Below are 16879 nucleotides of genomic sequence, written 5' to 3' on the forward strand. Positions count from 1 at the left end.
GCAGCATTTCTCATCCTGTCCCCAGACATCTGCTTCTTAGGCTGAGTCTCTTTCACGTATCCAGCACCCACCGACCAATTCTTCATTCATGGACTATGGAACAGCACCTCTGGAAAGGCTAGCTCCACAGTGCCCCTTGTCACTGCCCATGCTGTGAAAACAGGAGATGCTCACTAGGAGAGGCAAATCAGGAATACCCAAGTCCGACGCACCTGCCCTCTCCCTCCCTAGTGCTCAACTCTCAACGCCAGAGAACTGTACAGCCTGGCCCTGAGCCTCAGCCCTAGAGGCAGAGTTTGAAGATATTTTGCCTTTGGAGAATGAATTAAACTACAAAGCATAGAGCTCTTTTTATTTTCCCAAAGACAATGATTTCATATACAGCAACATAAAGAAAAGTTCAAGTCTAAGAACCACAGAGATTATGATGGAAAGTGTCTGGGAAGAAATGGTAGATTTGTTAAAAATGTGAGTTATGCCGCAGCTCACCTGGCTTGCTGGAGAGATCTTGGGAAAGAGACCCTGGAGGAGCCAGCCTGGACTGCATTCCCAAGATTGTAAGGAACCTGGTGAGATCAATCATGGCATCACATGTTGAGCTGTGGCCTGTGATGCCAGCATCCGCCATGTGTGCCATTCTGTATCCTGGTGGCTCCGTGTTCTGTACAGCTATTTGCTAATGCTCTTGGAATAGCAGCAGAGGATGGCCCAACTGCTGGGTTCCCCTCATCTGTGTGGGAGAGCCAGATGAAGCTCCTGGCTCCTGCCTTTGGCCTGGCTCAGCCATGAGTGCTGTGGCCACTCGGGAAGTCAGTCTAGATGGAAGATCTCTCTTCTCCTCTCTTCTCTCTTTCTCACGCTCTCTCACTGTTTTTCTCTCTGCCTTTTAAATAAAGAAAATAAATATTATTTAAAAATAAAATAGCAGTCATCCTGAAAGTAATGGAGCCAAAAGGTTGGGAATGGTCATGAAAGAGAAAACCCTAACTACTCCCATTTCACTTCCAGAATGTTCCATGAATTCTAAGTACATGATAGTGAAGTAGCTGGACGTCAAAAGCAAATAGGATAGTTGCAAAGCTGCAGAAGAAAACTGACTCTCCCTGTACAATCTACTAAGATTGAAACCTGATGTCTGAGAAACACTGGCTCTCAAGAGGAAGTAGAAGATTCACAGAAAAGGCTTAAAGAAAGATCAACCAAGAACCTTATTTCCAGCAAAGCTATTCCTCAGAAATGAAAGTGAAATAAGCACATCCTCAAAAAAATGATAACTGAGTCTGCGGCTAGAACAGAGACACCTTCCGAGACTCTGAAGAATCAGTGGGCTTTTTCCCCTGTGTATTGAATTCTTTACCTGATGGAGTACTAACCCTCCGCTTGTGAAGTGAACTGGCAGCATGTTATTGTAAATATTTTAAAGTGTTAGGAAGAAGAAGGCCAGGTGGGAGCACAGCTGGAAGGGGGGGAAGTTGGGAAGTTTCACTGTGCATCTGAATCTGTATTGTGAAACACATGAAATCTATTCACCTTATATAAATAATAAAAAGGAGACACAACAGGAAAAAAATGCAATTCCAGTCAAATCACAGCAAAAAGGAAATTGTTTCAGGAAAGTGAATTGTGACATTATGAATACGAGTGCATATTTCCTCTTTAAATGCAACTGCAAAAAAATTAAGTGTTTAATATAATGTTGGGCTGATAGCACATAGAATGCAAATAGAGGCCCCAGTAATAGCACCAGACAGAATGGGAACCAGACGGAATCAGGCGAGGAAATGACTGGAGAAAGTAGTCCAAGTCCTTAGGAACAAATGGATAGGTTCTTACTAGAAAAAAAAAATTAATGTTTACTAGCTTTCCTTATTTCCATGAACTTCTTTTAAAGTCCTACAGTCTTAGCAGGTTATATCAGTGTGAGGGTCTGGTCCAGCCCAAGTCCCATTTTAGAATGCCTGAGTTCAAAGCCCACATCCTGCTCCTGACCACCGCCACTTGCTAAAGCAGATCTGCACTCAAAGCCCACATCCAGCTCCTGACCACAGTCACCTGCTAAAGCAGATCTGAACTCAAAGCCCACATCCAGCGCCTGACCACAGCCACCTGCTGAAGCAGACCCTGAAAAGTGGTGGTAATGTGGCAGGTAATTTGGTTTTGCCATCCCCGAGAGAAATGTGGACTGAATTCCTTGTCCTCATCATTGGTCTGGCCAGGTCCCACCCATGGTGATCACTGGGGAGTGGAACCAGGGTTTGGGAATCTGTTTCTCCCATTCTCTTTCTCACTTTGCCTCAAATGAATTAATTAAAATTTTAGAAACTAAGGCGGTACTTGGTTTATGATACTTATGTGTGTGCATATCAAATGCAAGAAGGAGTAAAAGGCATATAGGAATGCTTCTGTATCTAATATACTTAAATCAACGTCATCAATCTGGAATTGATTCCAGCAAAATGTTTCTCCTGGGCTCCAGAACAACCACTAAAGAATAGTCAGTTATGATGCGTGGTGGTTATGCTCTATAAATCAGGATGTCCTAGGAAATCCACAGGCTTAAGTTACTGTCAATTCCTAATCTCAACGATTGGATCAACTAATCAGTGCCAAACCCAGTTTTATGTAAATTTATGTTTAAAGATATTTTATTTAATATTTTTTGTTAATTTGTTAACACTGAACTCAGGAAAAAAATGTATAGCTCATGCTAAGTAAGGCTGATATAACGCTTTCTTATTTATTTTGTTTTCTTTTTCTACTTGAGAAGTGAGTAGATTGGATTACTGAGACAGATAGGCATGCTTACTTGCCATTCTCTGGTTCACTCCCCAGAAGACTGCAGTGGCTTGGGCTGGGCTGAGCTCAGCCGGATCCTGGAGTGTGTGGTGTCAGGGGCCCAGGTATTTGATTTATCACCTGCTGCTTCCAGGGTACATTAGCCAGAACCTGGAATCAGGAAGATGAGCCATCTTTCATACTCGGCACTCCAGTCCGGATGCAGGTGCCCCAAGCACAGACTTCATTGTCATGCCCATCACTGGTCGCTCTGCCACAGGGATTTTCCCCTCCTGGGGAACGTCACAGTCCCCTTGCATTTAGGAACAGCGGAGACCATGTCAGCACTGCACATGCAGAGGCTCTAACATCTCACCAACAACAGTCCAGGAAAATCAGAAATGTGGAAAACATGACTGTAGGCAGGCCATGGAAAGAAGTCTGATCTATAGTACAACTGAAAGAAACAAGAGCGTCTCCTTGTGTAACCTCCATCAGTGACATGAGTCTGAAGACTCAGCGTTTTCCAGTTCACACACGGCGCTCATGAATAATGAGGATCAGGTGTAACTAGTGGAGGATTTGCCTTAACAAGAAGTGTTTAGAAACTGTTTTAACGTATGTCTTAGCCTTTTTGCACTACAACTTTAGCTTCTCTCCTTTGCCTATGATCTTGGTTTTTGTGTGTTTTTATTAGGGAGTCTGTGTTTAATTCATGTTGCAATGTTAAATGTAGACAAATGCTTGCTATATTCTTAGCACATTAACTGTGACTAGTAGAGGTTCCATGTACACTCGTTCTGAATGTATATGTAAATATGTGTGCATAGTAACACAGTTGCAGGTAGATGATACATGCAGTTGCCCTCAGAATCTTCAGGTTTAATAACTTCACATTCAACAAGAGAATGAAAAATATTCTGAAGCGATCTACCCCCACTGAACACACAGACATTTTCCTTGCCGTTAGTCCCTAAATAATAGTACCTCAAACTAACTGCAGAGTTCAAGTAATCTAGAGATGGCTGTGAGCACGTATTCTGGTACTATGCAGATTCTACACTGTTTGAAGTGAGAAACTTGAACATCACATCGGTGCGTCTTTGGGCCCTGCTACCTCACGGGAGACCCACGCGCAGTTCCTGGCTCGTGGCACTTGTGTGGCTCAGCCCGGGCCATGGCAGCCTCTTTGGAGAGTCACCAGTGGATGGAAGATTATGTGTGTGTGACTCTGCCTTTCAAATAAATATTGCATGAAACTATTCTGTGTAATTTGTACATTATTTCAAAGTGCCAAAAAAAAAAAAGAGAACTGATGACATAATGGTAGACATTTTCTTTCCTTTTTTTTTTATTTTTACTGTAACTAATTCAAGACAATCAGAAAGAGCCATTGCAGAGTGGTTTAGGACTGTGGTAACTAATCATTTTTGCTTCAGCATTCCGATAAAGAGCATGTAGTGTACACAGAGTGAATATTATTTTCTCTTTTAAGGTAACTGAGCTGCATAACATCAAAAATATAACCAGATTGCCTCGAGAGACAAAGAAGCATGCCGTGGCAATTATCTTTCATGATGAGACGTCGAAGACATTTGCCTGTGACTCAGGTAAGCGATTATGGGCCCGTCTACTGCCTGAGGACATTGGCTTGCTTCTGGCACTGGGGCCCAGGCAGATTAAAGAACGCTGCTGCATGTGGTGCTGTGTGGTAACGAGCACGGGCTGCAGGAGACTTCAGGGAGGATTCCCGCAGAATGTTTTGGGTGCTTGTATTGCCTGTCTGTATGTGCGGATGGCTCCAAGGTGGCCTGACGTGTCTGGGGCTTCCATTCCAGCTTGGAGGGTGAAGTCGGCCATATCGGGAGATGTTGTTAAGGTAGAGTGTGCGAGTTGCATTCTGTTTCTGGCTGTGTGGTCGTGGGAGGATCTTAGTAGGTCCATATGCTGCCCTGCGGAAAGATGGCAGCACACAGTTCGGTCTTCAGACGTGGCAAAGTCGGACGTGGAGTCAGCAGTTGGCTTTTGTAGATTCTCAGTACTACCAATAAATAGACTTCACATTGAGGTTGTAAAAGTAAGGTTAAGCAACAGGACTGCGTGACATCCAGCAGAGTCAATTATGCATGGGTTGTTTTAAGCCACTATGAGAATATCCCTGCAGTGTTGTGATAACCTTCAGAAGCCGGTCGGGGCAGGAGCTGCCAATCGACCCGTGTTCCTGTCTCTTCCCTCGCAGTGATTGAAGTGCTTGGCCCCTGTCCCGCCAGTCCTCTCCGTCTGGCTCAGCTGCTTGGCAAAGGGCTCAAGCCTGGGTTCCCATTCAGAATTCTGCTAGGCTTCCCCTAGCAGAAAAGCTGAGCCTACCACCTTTCATTCTCAGGAATCAGCTACTGTACCAGGCTGCCCCAATATGGGCCAAGCAAACTGCCCCCTGAGTTGCGTCACAGCTGTCCTCATGCTGAGAGCCAGGGCGGTCCCCCAGAAAGAGCCGCAGGCCTCGCCATGGGCCTTGGCCAGCAGATCTGGAGTTGAACTGTGGAGTATGACGCGTTTCCTCCCAAACCCTTTTTGCTCTTGCAAAAGGGGGGCGAGGACACAGAAATGTTTGCAGTGAATTTGTCTCTGTGTGTGGTGATGTTCCCTGAAACAGAGGCCATGCTGCCATGTGGGAAGCCTATGGTTGGGGCTGGTTGAGAGGAAGCTGCCTGGGTGCTTCCACCAGTGGAGCAGGGAGACCACACCTGTGTCTGTCTTTCTGCTGCTTCACAGCTGGAGGTAGAAAGAGAGCAAGGGCAATGGGGAAGGCAGGAGTTGTTCAAGTTGTGTTTGCAAACAGAGTGTTTGTCAAATAGATGCTGAAGTGCCTTAGAAATTAGACAACGTCACAGCACAGCCAGGACTGAGCCCATGTCAAAGGTCATATCCAGAGCCACGGAAGCACAGTGTGCATGTGGCCAGAGATGTGGCTTCTCTAAAAACTAAGGCATGGAGGGGGTGGGGATTTTAACTGATTTTCACCAAATTCTGGCCATTGGGACTCAATGGAATGTGACTGCACATCACCAGGATGTGGAATCTGTGCTGAATCAGCTGAAGTGCGCAAAGAAAAAAATCCTGTTGTCGGAATCCTTTGGGCTCCTCCTTCTGCCCTCGTCCCAGGAATGCAAGGCCACGGAGGTTCTCTCTCATCTGCTGCAGGCTCCTGAGGGAGCGTCCTTCGAAACCACAGGGTCATCATTTTCCATAGTTACTATGTTACACAGTAGAATACCAGAATTTCTCTCTTTCAATAAACATTTGTTTGTTTATTTTGAAAGGCAGTGTGATAGAGAGAGGGGGAGAGAGATTTTGCATCTGCTGATTCACCCTCCAGGTGGACACATAGTGGCTAGTTCTGGGCCAGGCTGGACCAGGAGAGGCATCCAGGTCTTCGTGGATCGTGGGTGACAGCTACTCCAGGGCTTGGGCAGCTGCTTTTCCCAGGCCACTGCTGGGAACTGGACTGGATGGGGAACAACCAGGACAGGAACCAGCACCCATACAGGATGCTGGTGCTGCAACCGGTTGCTATGCCATGCCACAGCACCAACCCGAAACTCAAAAACTGCTAACTTGTGTAATTTTAATTAACTGATAATTAACCATTCCCCATCCTGTCCTCCTACTTTCTCTAGTCTTGAGACCATCCTTATATTCTCATATTTTAAGAGGTGAATTTTTAGATCCTATATGAGAGTAGGGATAATGGAATACTTGCTTTTTAGTGCTTGACTTGTTTCATTGACGTCAGATTCCATCAATATTGTTGAAAATGATAAAAAAATTCTTTCTTTTTGATTAAAAAAGGATGATTACTATCTTTAATCTCACACTACAATAAGAACATTATCTAATGTAACTATGAATTTACACAGATGGTCTTTCTGATTTGCCTTCTATCACTTAACTGCCTACATCTTTAAAATAAGCTATACTTGAGAATATTTGCATCACCTTTGAGGCTGCACTGTTAAATCTGTGTTTTGTAGGAAGTTGGAAGAGGCATGTGTATGTAGTTTTTTCCTGTTTCCTTGCTGTCTTACAGCAGCTGAGATAACTGAAATCACCTTCTTGATCTCCACAGGATTCACACCAGTGGGTCAATTGAAAGCAAAGCTTTTATTTATATAAAAGGCATTTAGTAGTCCAAGTACATTTGTCCCGGCTACCTACACTTCAGCTTGGCCTAGCCTTGGCCTGTGTGGCCATTTGGGGTGTGAATCAGTAGATGGGAGAGCTCTCTGTCTGTCTTCTTCTCTGTGTGTATATGAAGTAAATCTTAATGAAATTGATTTAAGAAATAAACAAATGAGAGAATACGCCATCTCCCATGTTGAAGAATTCCAGATAATTCATGTGGATCGTCCTCCCTTAAGGAGTCAGGGCCCCATAGCTGCTTAGAGGTGGACTTCCTTCCCGTAACGATTTCCTTCTGGTGAGAAGGATAAGGAAATGGATTGGGGAGGGTGGCATAGTCACAGTGGAGCCAACTGATGCATGAACTGCAGCTGGGTGTTCACGGTCCATGTCCAGAATATTCCTGAACATCAGTGATCAAGGCTGGAAGTCTGAGAAACTTTCCCCGCCAAGAGGAGCCTTTCATCAAGATGCGTGAATACAATGCGGTTCTCAATAAAATTCTGAACCAGAACAAAGGGCACTTGTGAACTATGAGAACAGTGGGGGAACTGAGGCAGTATTGACAAACTATGTTTATTAATTTTGTTTATCAATTAGTATCAGTATACTGAACTGAACGTAATGACTCAATTGGCTAATCCTACCATTATAAGTGGCAGGATCCCATATGGTTACCAGTTTGTGTCCCTGCTGCTCCACTTCCCTTCCAGCTGCCTGCTGGTTCCCTGAAAAAGCAATAGAGGACGGCCCAAAGCCATGGTCCCTACATCTGTATGGAAAACCCGGAAGAATCTCCTGGCTTCGGATTGGTTCATCTCCAGCCGTTGTGGCCATTAGAGGAGTGAACCAGCAGATTGGAGATCTTTCTGTCTCTCCTTCGCTCTGTAAATCTATCTTTCCAATCAAAATAATAAAATGAAATAAAAGCTCATATTTCTTATTTTATATTTTGAATTAAAAAAACTTTTTAAAGAAAACTGAGTGTATGGAATACATGAAATTTGTTTACCTTATGTAAGTAAAAAAGATTTAGAAGAAAAAAGGGTATAATTTAAAATTTTCTAAAAAGTAATTGTAGATGCTAGCTAGGATAAATTGGTTCTTAATTTTAACAAATCCACCACACCAGTACAGGGCACTGATAATGAAAGAACTCTTTGAAATTAAAAGATACTCTGAAATTAATCTGTAAGTCTAAAATGACCAAAAATAGGCAGCGATGATGGTTCAATTAACTGACTCACTGCCAGCCAGCAGCTTGGGTCTGGCTCCCAGTTCCCAGCTGCAGCTGTTGCAGGCATTTTAGAGAACTAACAAATAGAAATTCCCTATGTATCTGATTTAAAAATTAATGTGAAACTGACATAAAAAGACATCAATGAATTGGGCTCAAGCATGACAGGAATACAATATAATGTAAAGGAAATGCTTCAGTAAAATTTAATCATAATAAATGACATCAAAAATTATACCTGTGCGCTGTCATCCCTTTGAATGTTTTCTGGATGATGAAATGTTGTGTGTCACTGCGGAACAATAGACAGCCATCCCAAACACCTGCTCTCATACAGGGGATGGTAGAAAGCTTCAGGTGTTTCCCTAATGTCTTTACCACTTCTGCAGCCCAGAACCACATTTATGGTCCCAGGTAAAAGTCCCATTCTTCAAAACAGGCTGGTGACTCGGGACCTTCCTCAGGGTCATTCCGGAAGAGTGTCCTGCTGCCAGCTTCGAAATAGTCATCCTGCCGCTCGCTGCACAGTTTTCACTGAAGCCCTGCTTGGGCACCCGTCACGCACTTCCCTGGCAGAGACAGCAGTGACTGAAAAGGCAGAACGATGGGTTTGTGACTGCTGTGGCCGGGATACACCGTTCTACGCTTGATCTTAGCCAAAAGGCCAAGAAGCAATAGGAATATACTATTCTAATAAAATGGGAGGGGAAACATTTGGGGGAGGAAGTAGTAGGGGTGCAGGATGGTAGGGGAAGGAGATGGGAGGGGTGGAGGATGGTAGGGGAAGGAGATGGGAGGGGTGGAGGATGGTAGGGGAAGGAGATGGGAGGGGTGCAGGATGGTAGGGGAAGGAGATGGGAGGGGTGGAGGATGGTAGGGGAAGGAGATGGGAGGGGTGCAGGATGGTAGGGGGAGGAAGCGGTAGGGGTGCAGGATGGTAGGGGAAGGAGATGGGAGGGGTGCAGGATGGTAGGGGAAATCCCTTTGCCTACGGAACTGTATCATAAAAAATGAGAACATTCTTAAAAATAATAACAATATTAAAAAGAGAGAGAGACAGCAGTTACAAGAGAACTCATTTCACACCATGGATGTCATACAGCAAAATCTGATGCTGAAGTCCTGAACTTCTGCCCTGTAGGAGTACCCCCCGGACATTCTCTGCCTGAGTGTGAATTGTGTCAAGTCGGTTGAAGCATTACTCTGCGCACAGCTCAGCCTCCAAGCCGGTGCTGCCGTGTGGGTCTCCCCTGTTGAGCTCCAGACAGCGTAAAATCCCAATGTTCACATCTTTGGACTTGGAATTGAGACAGTGGAGCACAGCTCTAGGGAATCTACTTTGGAAATTGTATTGTTCTACCATTTTTTTTAAGAACAAAAATACATCTATAGAGAAACAGAACAGTAACTGCGCTTTAATTAGGAACATTTCAAAATATAGGTGTTAATTCTGAGTTGCCCTTACCATGCTGACTGAGGCTGCCAAGCAGTGACCACACCAAATCACAGTGATGTCTTTAAATGTGTGATTTAAGCTGAGCACTGCCTGTTATTTTCCGAGATAGCCAGAGAATGTCCACTACTATGATCTTCAGTTTTCTTATCACTAGTGAGAAAAGTTCGTTTTAAGCACTTTTAATTAAAGAAGTAGCATTAGTACAATCATGAAAGAAAGATAAAATTCTATTGAATTTTAAGATTTCTTTCTTGAATGCAACGAATCTTCTTGCTGACAAAGACTATTATCATATCTAGAGTTCAAATTCAAAGAAAAAATCCACCAGTCTGAAATGAAAGTTTTTTTTTTTTTCAAATTATGGTTTCATGTAAGATTTTGAGCAATGAGGGGCTTTTCATGAAGAGAAAAATGGTCTTCATTTTCCAGCAATGGCTGAAGCTAAATGTAAATGATAAAAAAAAAATTTCAAGAAAGCTCTTACTGTAATTTCTAGCATAGAATTTTCAACTACTTTAAATTATGACTTAGTTGAACATACTTGCGTTTCAAAACCACTTCTCCCATGTAAGTGTAAAAGCTTCCTTGCAGCCAGTAAGTTGAAGTGTTGGGAAAATGGCATGACTTTTTAATTATCAACTTTGGAACATATCTTCAAAATGAAAGAAGGAACTTGGAACTCACAAGCAAAAAAATCACTGCGTTTTCATGCAGCTTGTTTTTAAACAGATTGATTTATTTCTACAAAGAGGAAAGGGGAGACATAGATCGATCTGCCTTCAAGTGATTCACCCCCAAGTGGCTGCAGCAGCTGGGCACCTGGGGACATGTAGGACTTGGGTGTCAGGTGATATCAGCACAGTACTTTCATGGTCAGTCCATTATTTTTGGAAACGGGGTGGCACTTCTGTTTACTGGCTAGTCCCTTCAGCAGGGAACTCAAAGGAAATAGGAATAAATAGTGACTCTAGGTGACCCAGTCACAGTGGAACAAAGTTGCTGGCTTTAAGAAGCTGCTTCTGAACTTTCCTTTTAAGAAATGTGGAATAAGGGTCCAGCTCGGTAGCCTAACAACTAAGGCCCTTGCCTTGTATGTGTCGAGATCCCATATGGGTACAGCCCTGCTTCTTATGCAGCTCCCTGCTTGTGGCCTGGGAAAGCAGTCTAGGATGGCCCAAAGCCTTGGGACCCTGCATCCACATGGGAGACTGCAAAGAAGCTCCTGGCTTCAGATCAGCTCAGATTCAGCCACTGCAGCCACTTAGGAAGTAAATCGTCAGACAGAAGATCTTCCTCTCTGTCTCTCCTCTTCTCTGTATATCTGACTTTCCAATAAAAATAAATAAATCCTTTTTTAAAAAAATGTGGAATAAGTCATTAAAAATAGAATATTATGGCCTTATGTGATCAAAATTGTGTTAGGGATTTTGAAGTGATTTCTGTAGAGAAAGTGCAATACTTGCATAGCAATGACAGTGTTGTGAAATTTAAAATTATTGCTCTTCACAGGCATTCATGGAAGAAAAATAGCAAACTTAGATTGAAACCTATCAGAAAAAAAAATGGTTATTTTTATGAAGTTAGGACATCGGTTTGTCACATTGGCATGGCAGGTCAAACAATTTTTAGCCAAGTTTGGCATGATTTGATTACATACGGTGTGATCGGGATGAATCAGGATGCCAATGAAACGTGGGCATTTTCATCTCAAAATCATACCCAGCTCCGGGGATGGGGAAACTGGTGGGGTACAGGTCACTTGGCCCAGATCATGGGGCCCACCCCCGGTGGATGTTGGCTCCATGAACCCTGGGTTGGGGAATCTGGCAGAACCTGGTCTCCTAGTCTGGGTCTCAGGGCTGAAACAATAGGTAGGTGTCAGGTTGGTGAACCCCAGGGGTGGGGGATCTGGAAGATGCCAGGGTCTCCTGGTCCTGGTCTCAGGGTGGCACAATGGGAAGGTGTCGGATTGGTGAAACCCAGGGGTAGGGAATCTGAAGATGCTTGAGACGTCTGGCCCAGCTTTTTGGACTCGCCTTCAAGAATATGCCCTACTTATTGAAAAAGGTGGAGCAGTGAACACAGACCCTGATGTACAAAGATTAAGGCAGCACATTGGTGTTATAGCAGAATAACTAACTAGACAACAACCCCAAGCAAACCGAGACAGCAGATTATCTCAGTGAATGGAGCCAGTGGACATTGGGAGGGCGACATCCTTGGATCGGTGGAATCAGCATTTCAGAACTATCCAAACCACGTGGACAGAAGCCTCAGAATATGTGCACATGGAGACTCTGCGTTGATATGAGGCAGCGGTGCCTCATCCTTGGGTACTGGGACGTGTGGAAAGTCATGAGTGGTTCTCCCCTTTGTTTCTCCCCTTCTCCCAGGACCAACAAGAAATGGCAAATTTGGAAGTAACGAATTCACCCAATTTTCTCTAAACCTTGATCTTTCCCACCCTGATCAACCATGTAATAATTTTTTTTAAAAAAGTCATATCCAGCTTGAACTGATTGGACATGGGATTGGTTTGACTATTAAACCATTGCTAAGAACTTTTTTTTCATTTAGAATAATGAAACAGAGGGATAAGGTTCATATGAGAAGAAAGTACTTGGGCTGATGAATAATTGATTTATGTACATGCAGTTGAGCATAATTGGTAAAATACTGACACATACTGATTTACTCACTCATCAAAGACTAGCAAATGCTAAGAATTAATGGCCTAAGAATAAAATCTAGTATACCTCCTCAAAATCCTCTTTTTCTGTCAGCAACCACAATTGTTTCAAGTTTCCTAGTGTTAATTTGCCTCCCTGCGTGTCAACTTTGGAAACAATAAAAGGAGCTGTGATCTTCTGTGCTGACCTCATCCAAGACATTCCCATGGGGCTGCTTGGCTTGGCCTGCCTCTGTGGTCCTCCCATGAGCTAGCAGGGAAGCCCTAGCTCGCCACTGGGCCCCTTCTCCAAAGCAGCCACGTGCATTTCTCCAAAAATCAGCTAAACTCCAGAAAGCAATTTGGGAACTGTTATAGGTGTATGAATTTAGAAACCATTCTTTCAAGTTTATGAACAATTAACACATGGTGTCATCTGGGAAATGCCTTCTGGAAGGACATCATCATTCCTATTTTTACATTAAGAACATGTACTTTTGCTCCATTTCTAGAATTTACATAAAGGATATTGCCTTTGATGTGTCACTACAAAGTTTTACCAGATGCTGCTGTTACACAGAATTCTGCTTTCCTACGAAATCAAGTCTGTAAGTGGGTGCCAGACTTTTTGAAATCTTCAAAGCAGAAAAATTGTCTATTTTTATGCAGAAAAACACCTTTCTTTGAAGGGTTGAAAGAGAAGTTAAGAAATACTGAAAATGTTTCTTAAAGAGGCACATTGAGTAAAAACTAAAAGTAGACAAATAGGAATGACCACTGAAGTGCTTTGTGTAAAATAAAATCATGAATGCATTACATGTCCGTAATTGACATAGAAACAAAGCAGTTTAAAGCTTATTAAAATAGATGGCAAAAAGATACATATTATACATTCTGTGAAAAATGCAATTTCAGTACGTATCATACAGCTGTTCCAGTATTGTGAACATTTGTGTAAGCCAACACATTGACATAATGTACACATGCACATATGCACACAGATATAACATACGCTGAAAATTGGTGTTAATAACCTTCAGAGAAAATGGCAACTTCCTAAGGATTGGAATAAGATATTCATGAATAAATTTCCAAAAATGAGAAGCCATGAACTCTGTAAAGTTGACCTATGTTATCACTGTAAGCCTTGTTTTCATTCCATTTATTTCTCTTTTCCTTATTTGCTCGTTTTTCCTTCTCATTTTTTCTAACTCTGCAGGATTTACAATAATGTGTGTATACTGCCCTGTTGTTTTGGCAAGGTGTGAAGAGCAAATGTGAGAAGCAGGGTGAGGCCTGGGTGAGTGAGGAACCAAAGCTGACTGAGACAACGAGGGAGGGAGCATTTAGGGAGGTGATTGTTTTGGGAAGGAAGTAGGGTAGACAGTGGACCAAGGCCTCAAATGGCGTTAGGAGAGCATTGGAACCCGGACACTCCAAGGAGTAAACTGAAAGGGGGCTCCTATGAGATTGAGATGAATGAAACAGTTTTAATGAGAGATGACAAATTTGCTTATTCATCTTCCTTGCAGGAAAAACAATTCCTTACTAAAACTTGAAAGGTGGCTCCCCGGAGGAGTATGTTAGTTCAGTGGTGAAGTGCCAGCATACTAACGCAAGTGCCTGAGCCTCATTCCTTCCCCTGACTCTGATCACTCACCAGTACAAACTCAGGCAAGTCAGCACCGATGACTCAAGTCCCTGTGTCTGGCCCCAGGCCCCAGCTCACCCAGCAGCCAGCTACCTAGGCATTCCGGGAGTCAATGGCTAGATGGGATGTCTCTCATTTCTGTCCCTCCCTCAAAAAAAATAAGCGAGATGATGCCTTTCACCTAGTAAACACATGCAAAAATGTCAGTTGCTGTTGAGTGTATTATATGTTGAAAGATAGAAGTTATCTTAAAATGTATTTAATGTCATGTAATTAAAAGCTTACCCTAGGAAGTTTGTTGTTACCTGTGGGAAAGACTTAATTTCTGAGGAGAAACATATCAATTCAATTTTCTTTCAAATACTGCAGGTAAAGACACAGATTTTGTGTTCATTTCCCTTTTCCATTTTCAATTCCTACAGATCCAAATGCCAGAAACATGTTAAAGCTCACATTGTCCAACAGTCAGCCGAGAAACAACACATGGGAAAATCCTTTTAATTTCCAAAAGATAACTCTGTTTCTTGTGCTCCCTGTGTATCTGCATAGCAGTGCTTCAGTTGAATGTTTTATTTTTATGTTTTTCCCCAATGCCATAAAGAGAAAAAATCAGGACTGGAGAACGGTGTAGAGCCTCACGGGTTGGTGACCATCGTCTCCCCTGAATTCGGGCTTTATGACATTGACATCGCCAGGATTTATTTGTTTTGATAACTGTAATTTCATGGGCAGGATGTATAACAAAGCTGCCTTTTAATGTCTGCAGCCCAAAGCATCTTTCTTTAGTGTGTCACTAGAAATGCTTTGATATAAGCAATGGAATTTTACGTTTTAAGTATCCTGTTGCCATTTGCTGGGAGCTATTTTCCTGTCTTTAAATGTGCTACTTAAAAAGATAGCAATAGCTTAGTAACTTGTACTTTTGTTTATAAATAGTGAAGCAGATGTCAGCAGAAAATTAGAGTTAATGCAGGTCACCGTGACCTTCTCAGATAAAGAATTTGCAGGCATTAAATGCAAGTTGCAGAATGACACAAAGAAAATTGAAATTCAGATATCTGAACAATTGATAGGCACAACAACTATTATTACCCAAGGGAAATAAATGTGAAACCTTAAAGAAATTATTGACCTTGAGACTAGGTGCTACTAGGGAATTTCGAAATATGAGAATTTATAGGAGGAGTGTACTTGGTTGGGAACATAAAAATAATAACTGATTGCGTCTGCTGCCATCGCTCCTGAATCATATGAGATTAAAAACGTACCATTTGAATTGGAATTTTCCTTTCACTATTCTCATCCTTTGGTGAGCTTTTCTCTTATGGAAGATTTATTTACTTGCTTATTTGAAAAACAGAGAGATAGAGAGAGAGGGAGAGATCTTCCATCTGCTGATTCACTCCCCGAATCCCTGTAACAGCAATAGTTGAGCCAGGCCAGAGCCAGGAGCCAGGAGCCAGGCACTCCATCCTGGTCTCCCATGTCAGGGCAGGGACTCTGGTGCTGGTCATGCCTTGTACTCCCTGCCCAGGAGCATCAGGAGGAAGTTGAGTTGGAAGCATAGCAACTGGGAGTGAAACTCATACTCCATTCTACAATGCTGACATTGTAAGCAGTGGCCCAACACGCCCCTCCTCCCACACACTTTGCTTTTAAAGATTTATTTTTATTATTTATTTATTGCAAAGGCGGATATACAGAGAGGAGAGACAGAGAGGAAGATCTTCCGTCCAATGATTCACTCCCCAAGTGAGTGCAACGGCCGATGCTATGCCGATCCGAAGCCAGGAGCCTCTTCCAGGTCTCCCATGCTGGTGCAAGGTCCCAAAGCTTTGGGCTGTCCTCGACTGCTTTCCTGGGCCACAAGCAGGGAGCTAGAAGGGAAGCGGGGCTGCCAGGATAGAACCAGCGCCCATATGGGATCCTGGGCGTGCAAGGTGAGAACCTTAACCACTGCGCCACCGCACCAGGCCCCACACTTTGCTTTTAAATTGTGAAAACCTTTTTTGGACACCGTGTGTATTACATTAACGGAAACTTTATAGTTTGGGGGAGGAGAAGATGACAAAATCCACTTACAACATAACTAGAATTCAAATTTTTGAATCATATAGATGATGTTGGCTTATTGTATACATAATTATATTTTCAAGAAAATAGTCCTGCAAAAAAGTAAATCACTGTGGGATAGTTAAAATAGGTGAGTCCTGTTCAACTCACAGTCCCATGAACCAAGGCATCTGCTAACTCCCACCAATGATGTTTGCTAACATATGCCAAATGCTGCCGCGTGTGCAGGGGCCCAGGTGCATGAGCCAGCGCTCACTGCCACATGAGGTGCATGTTAGCAGGAGGCTAGATTGTAAACGGAAGCCAGACTCCAATGCCAGCACTCCACTAGGGGGTGGAGGCAAGCTAGGGGAAACTTAATAGCTATACCAAATAACCACTGCTGTTTTATGAATTCTTGATATAGAATAGGGAACAATAGCTTTTCACTGTCTGGGAGTTTTAATCTGTAGTAATCCTGAAAACATTTCAGAATTTAATACTTGGCCTCTAAGGTTGTCTCCCCCTGCCTTTTTTTATGCAAACCTGTCATTAAAGTAAGTTTAAACACTTACTTCATTATTGCCACCACCAACATCATCTTCAGTCCTCTTCATCCTCACCTCTCTCAGTGTCACGTAGATTAGTAAGTCATCATAATTTTTTAAAATTTTTCTATCTTGTCAGTTTAAAAAGATGATGCTCTTACTTTATTTTTCTGATATGGCAAGACTGATATTGTCATTCTGACACAGCAAATCAAGCATTCTCTATCAGGCTTTTCTGATAGAGAAGTCCTAGGTGTTGCACTCCCAATTCAGCTTCCTGTTCTACCCCGGGGAAAGCAGCAGAAGTTGGCCC

General features: G+C 42.9%; 1 protein-coding gene across 1 annotated transcript in view; it reads left to right on the forward strand.

Moving 5' to 3' along the window:
• Positions 1-16879, forward strand: part of DOK6 (docking protein 6) — a 300236-nt gene that overhangs the window by 120866 nt on the left and 162491 nt on the right. Inside the window, exon 3 of the mRNA XM_040985108.1 lies at positions 4271-4385. Coding sequence (XP_040841042.1) covers positions 4271-4385 — 115 coding nt within the window. The remainder of the gene's footprint in view (positions 1-4270; positions 4386-16879) is intronic.

Source organism: Ochotona curzoniae, unplaced genomic scaffold, assembly GCF_017591425.1.
Source record: "Ochotona curzoniae isolate NIBS_2020 unplaced genomic scaffold, NIBS_Ocur_1.0 contig_43, whole genome shotgun sequence".
Lineage (NCBI taxonomy): Eukaryota > Metazoa > Chordata > Mammalia > Lagomorpha > Ochotonidae > Ochotona > Ochotona curzoniae.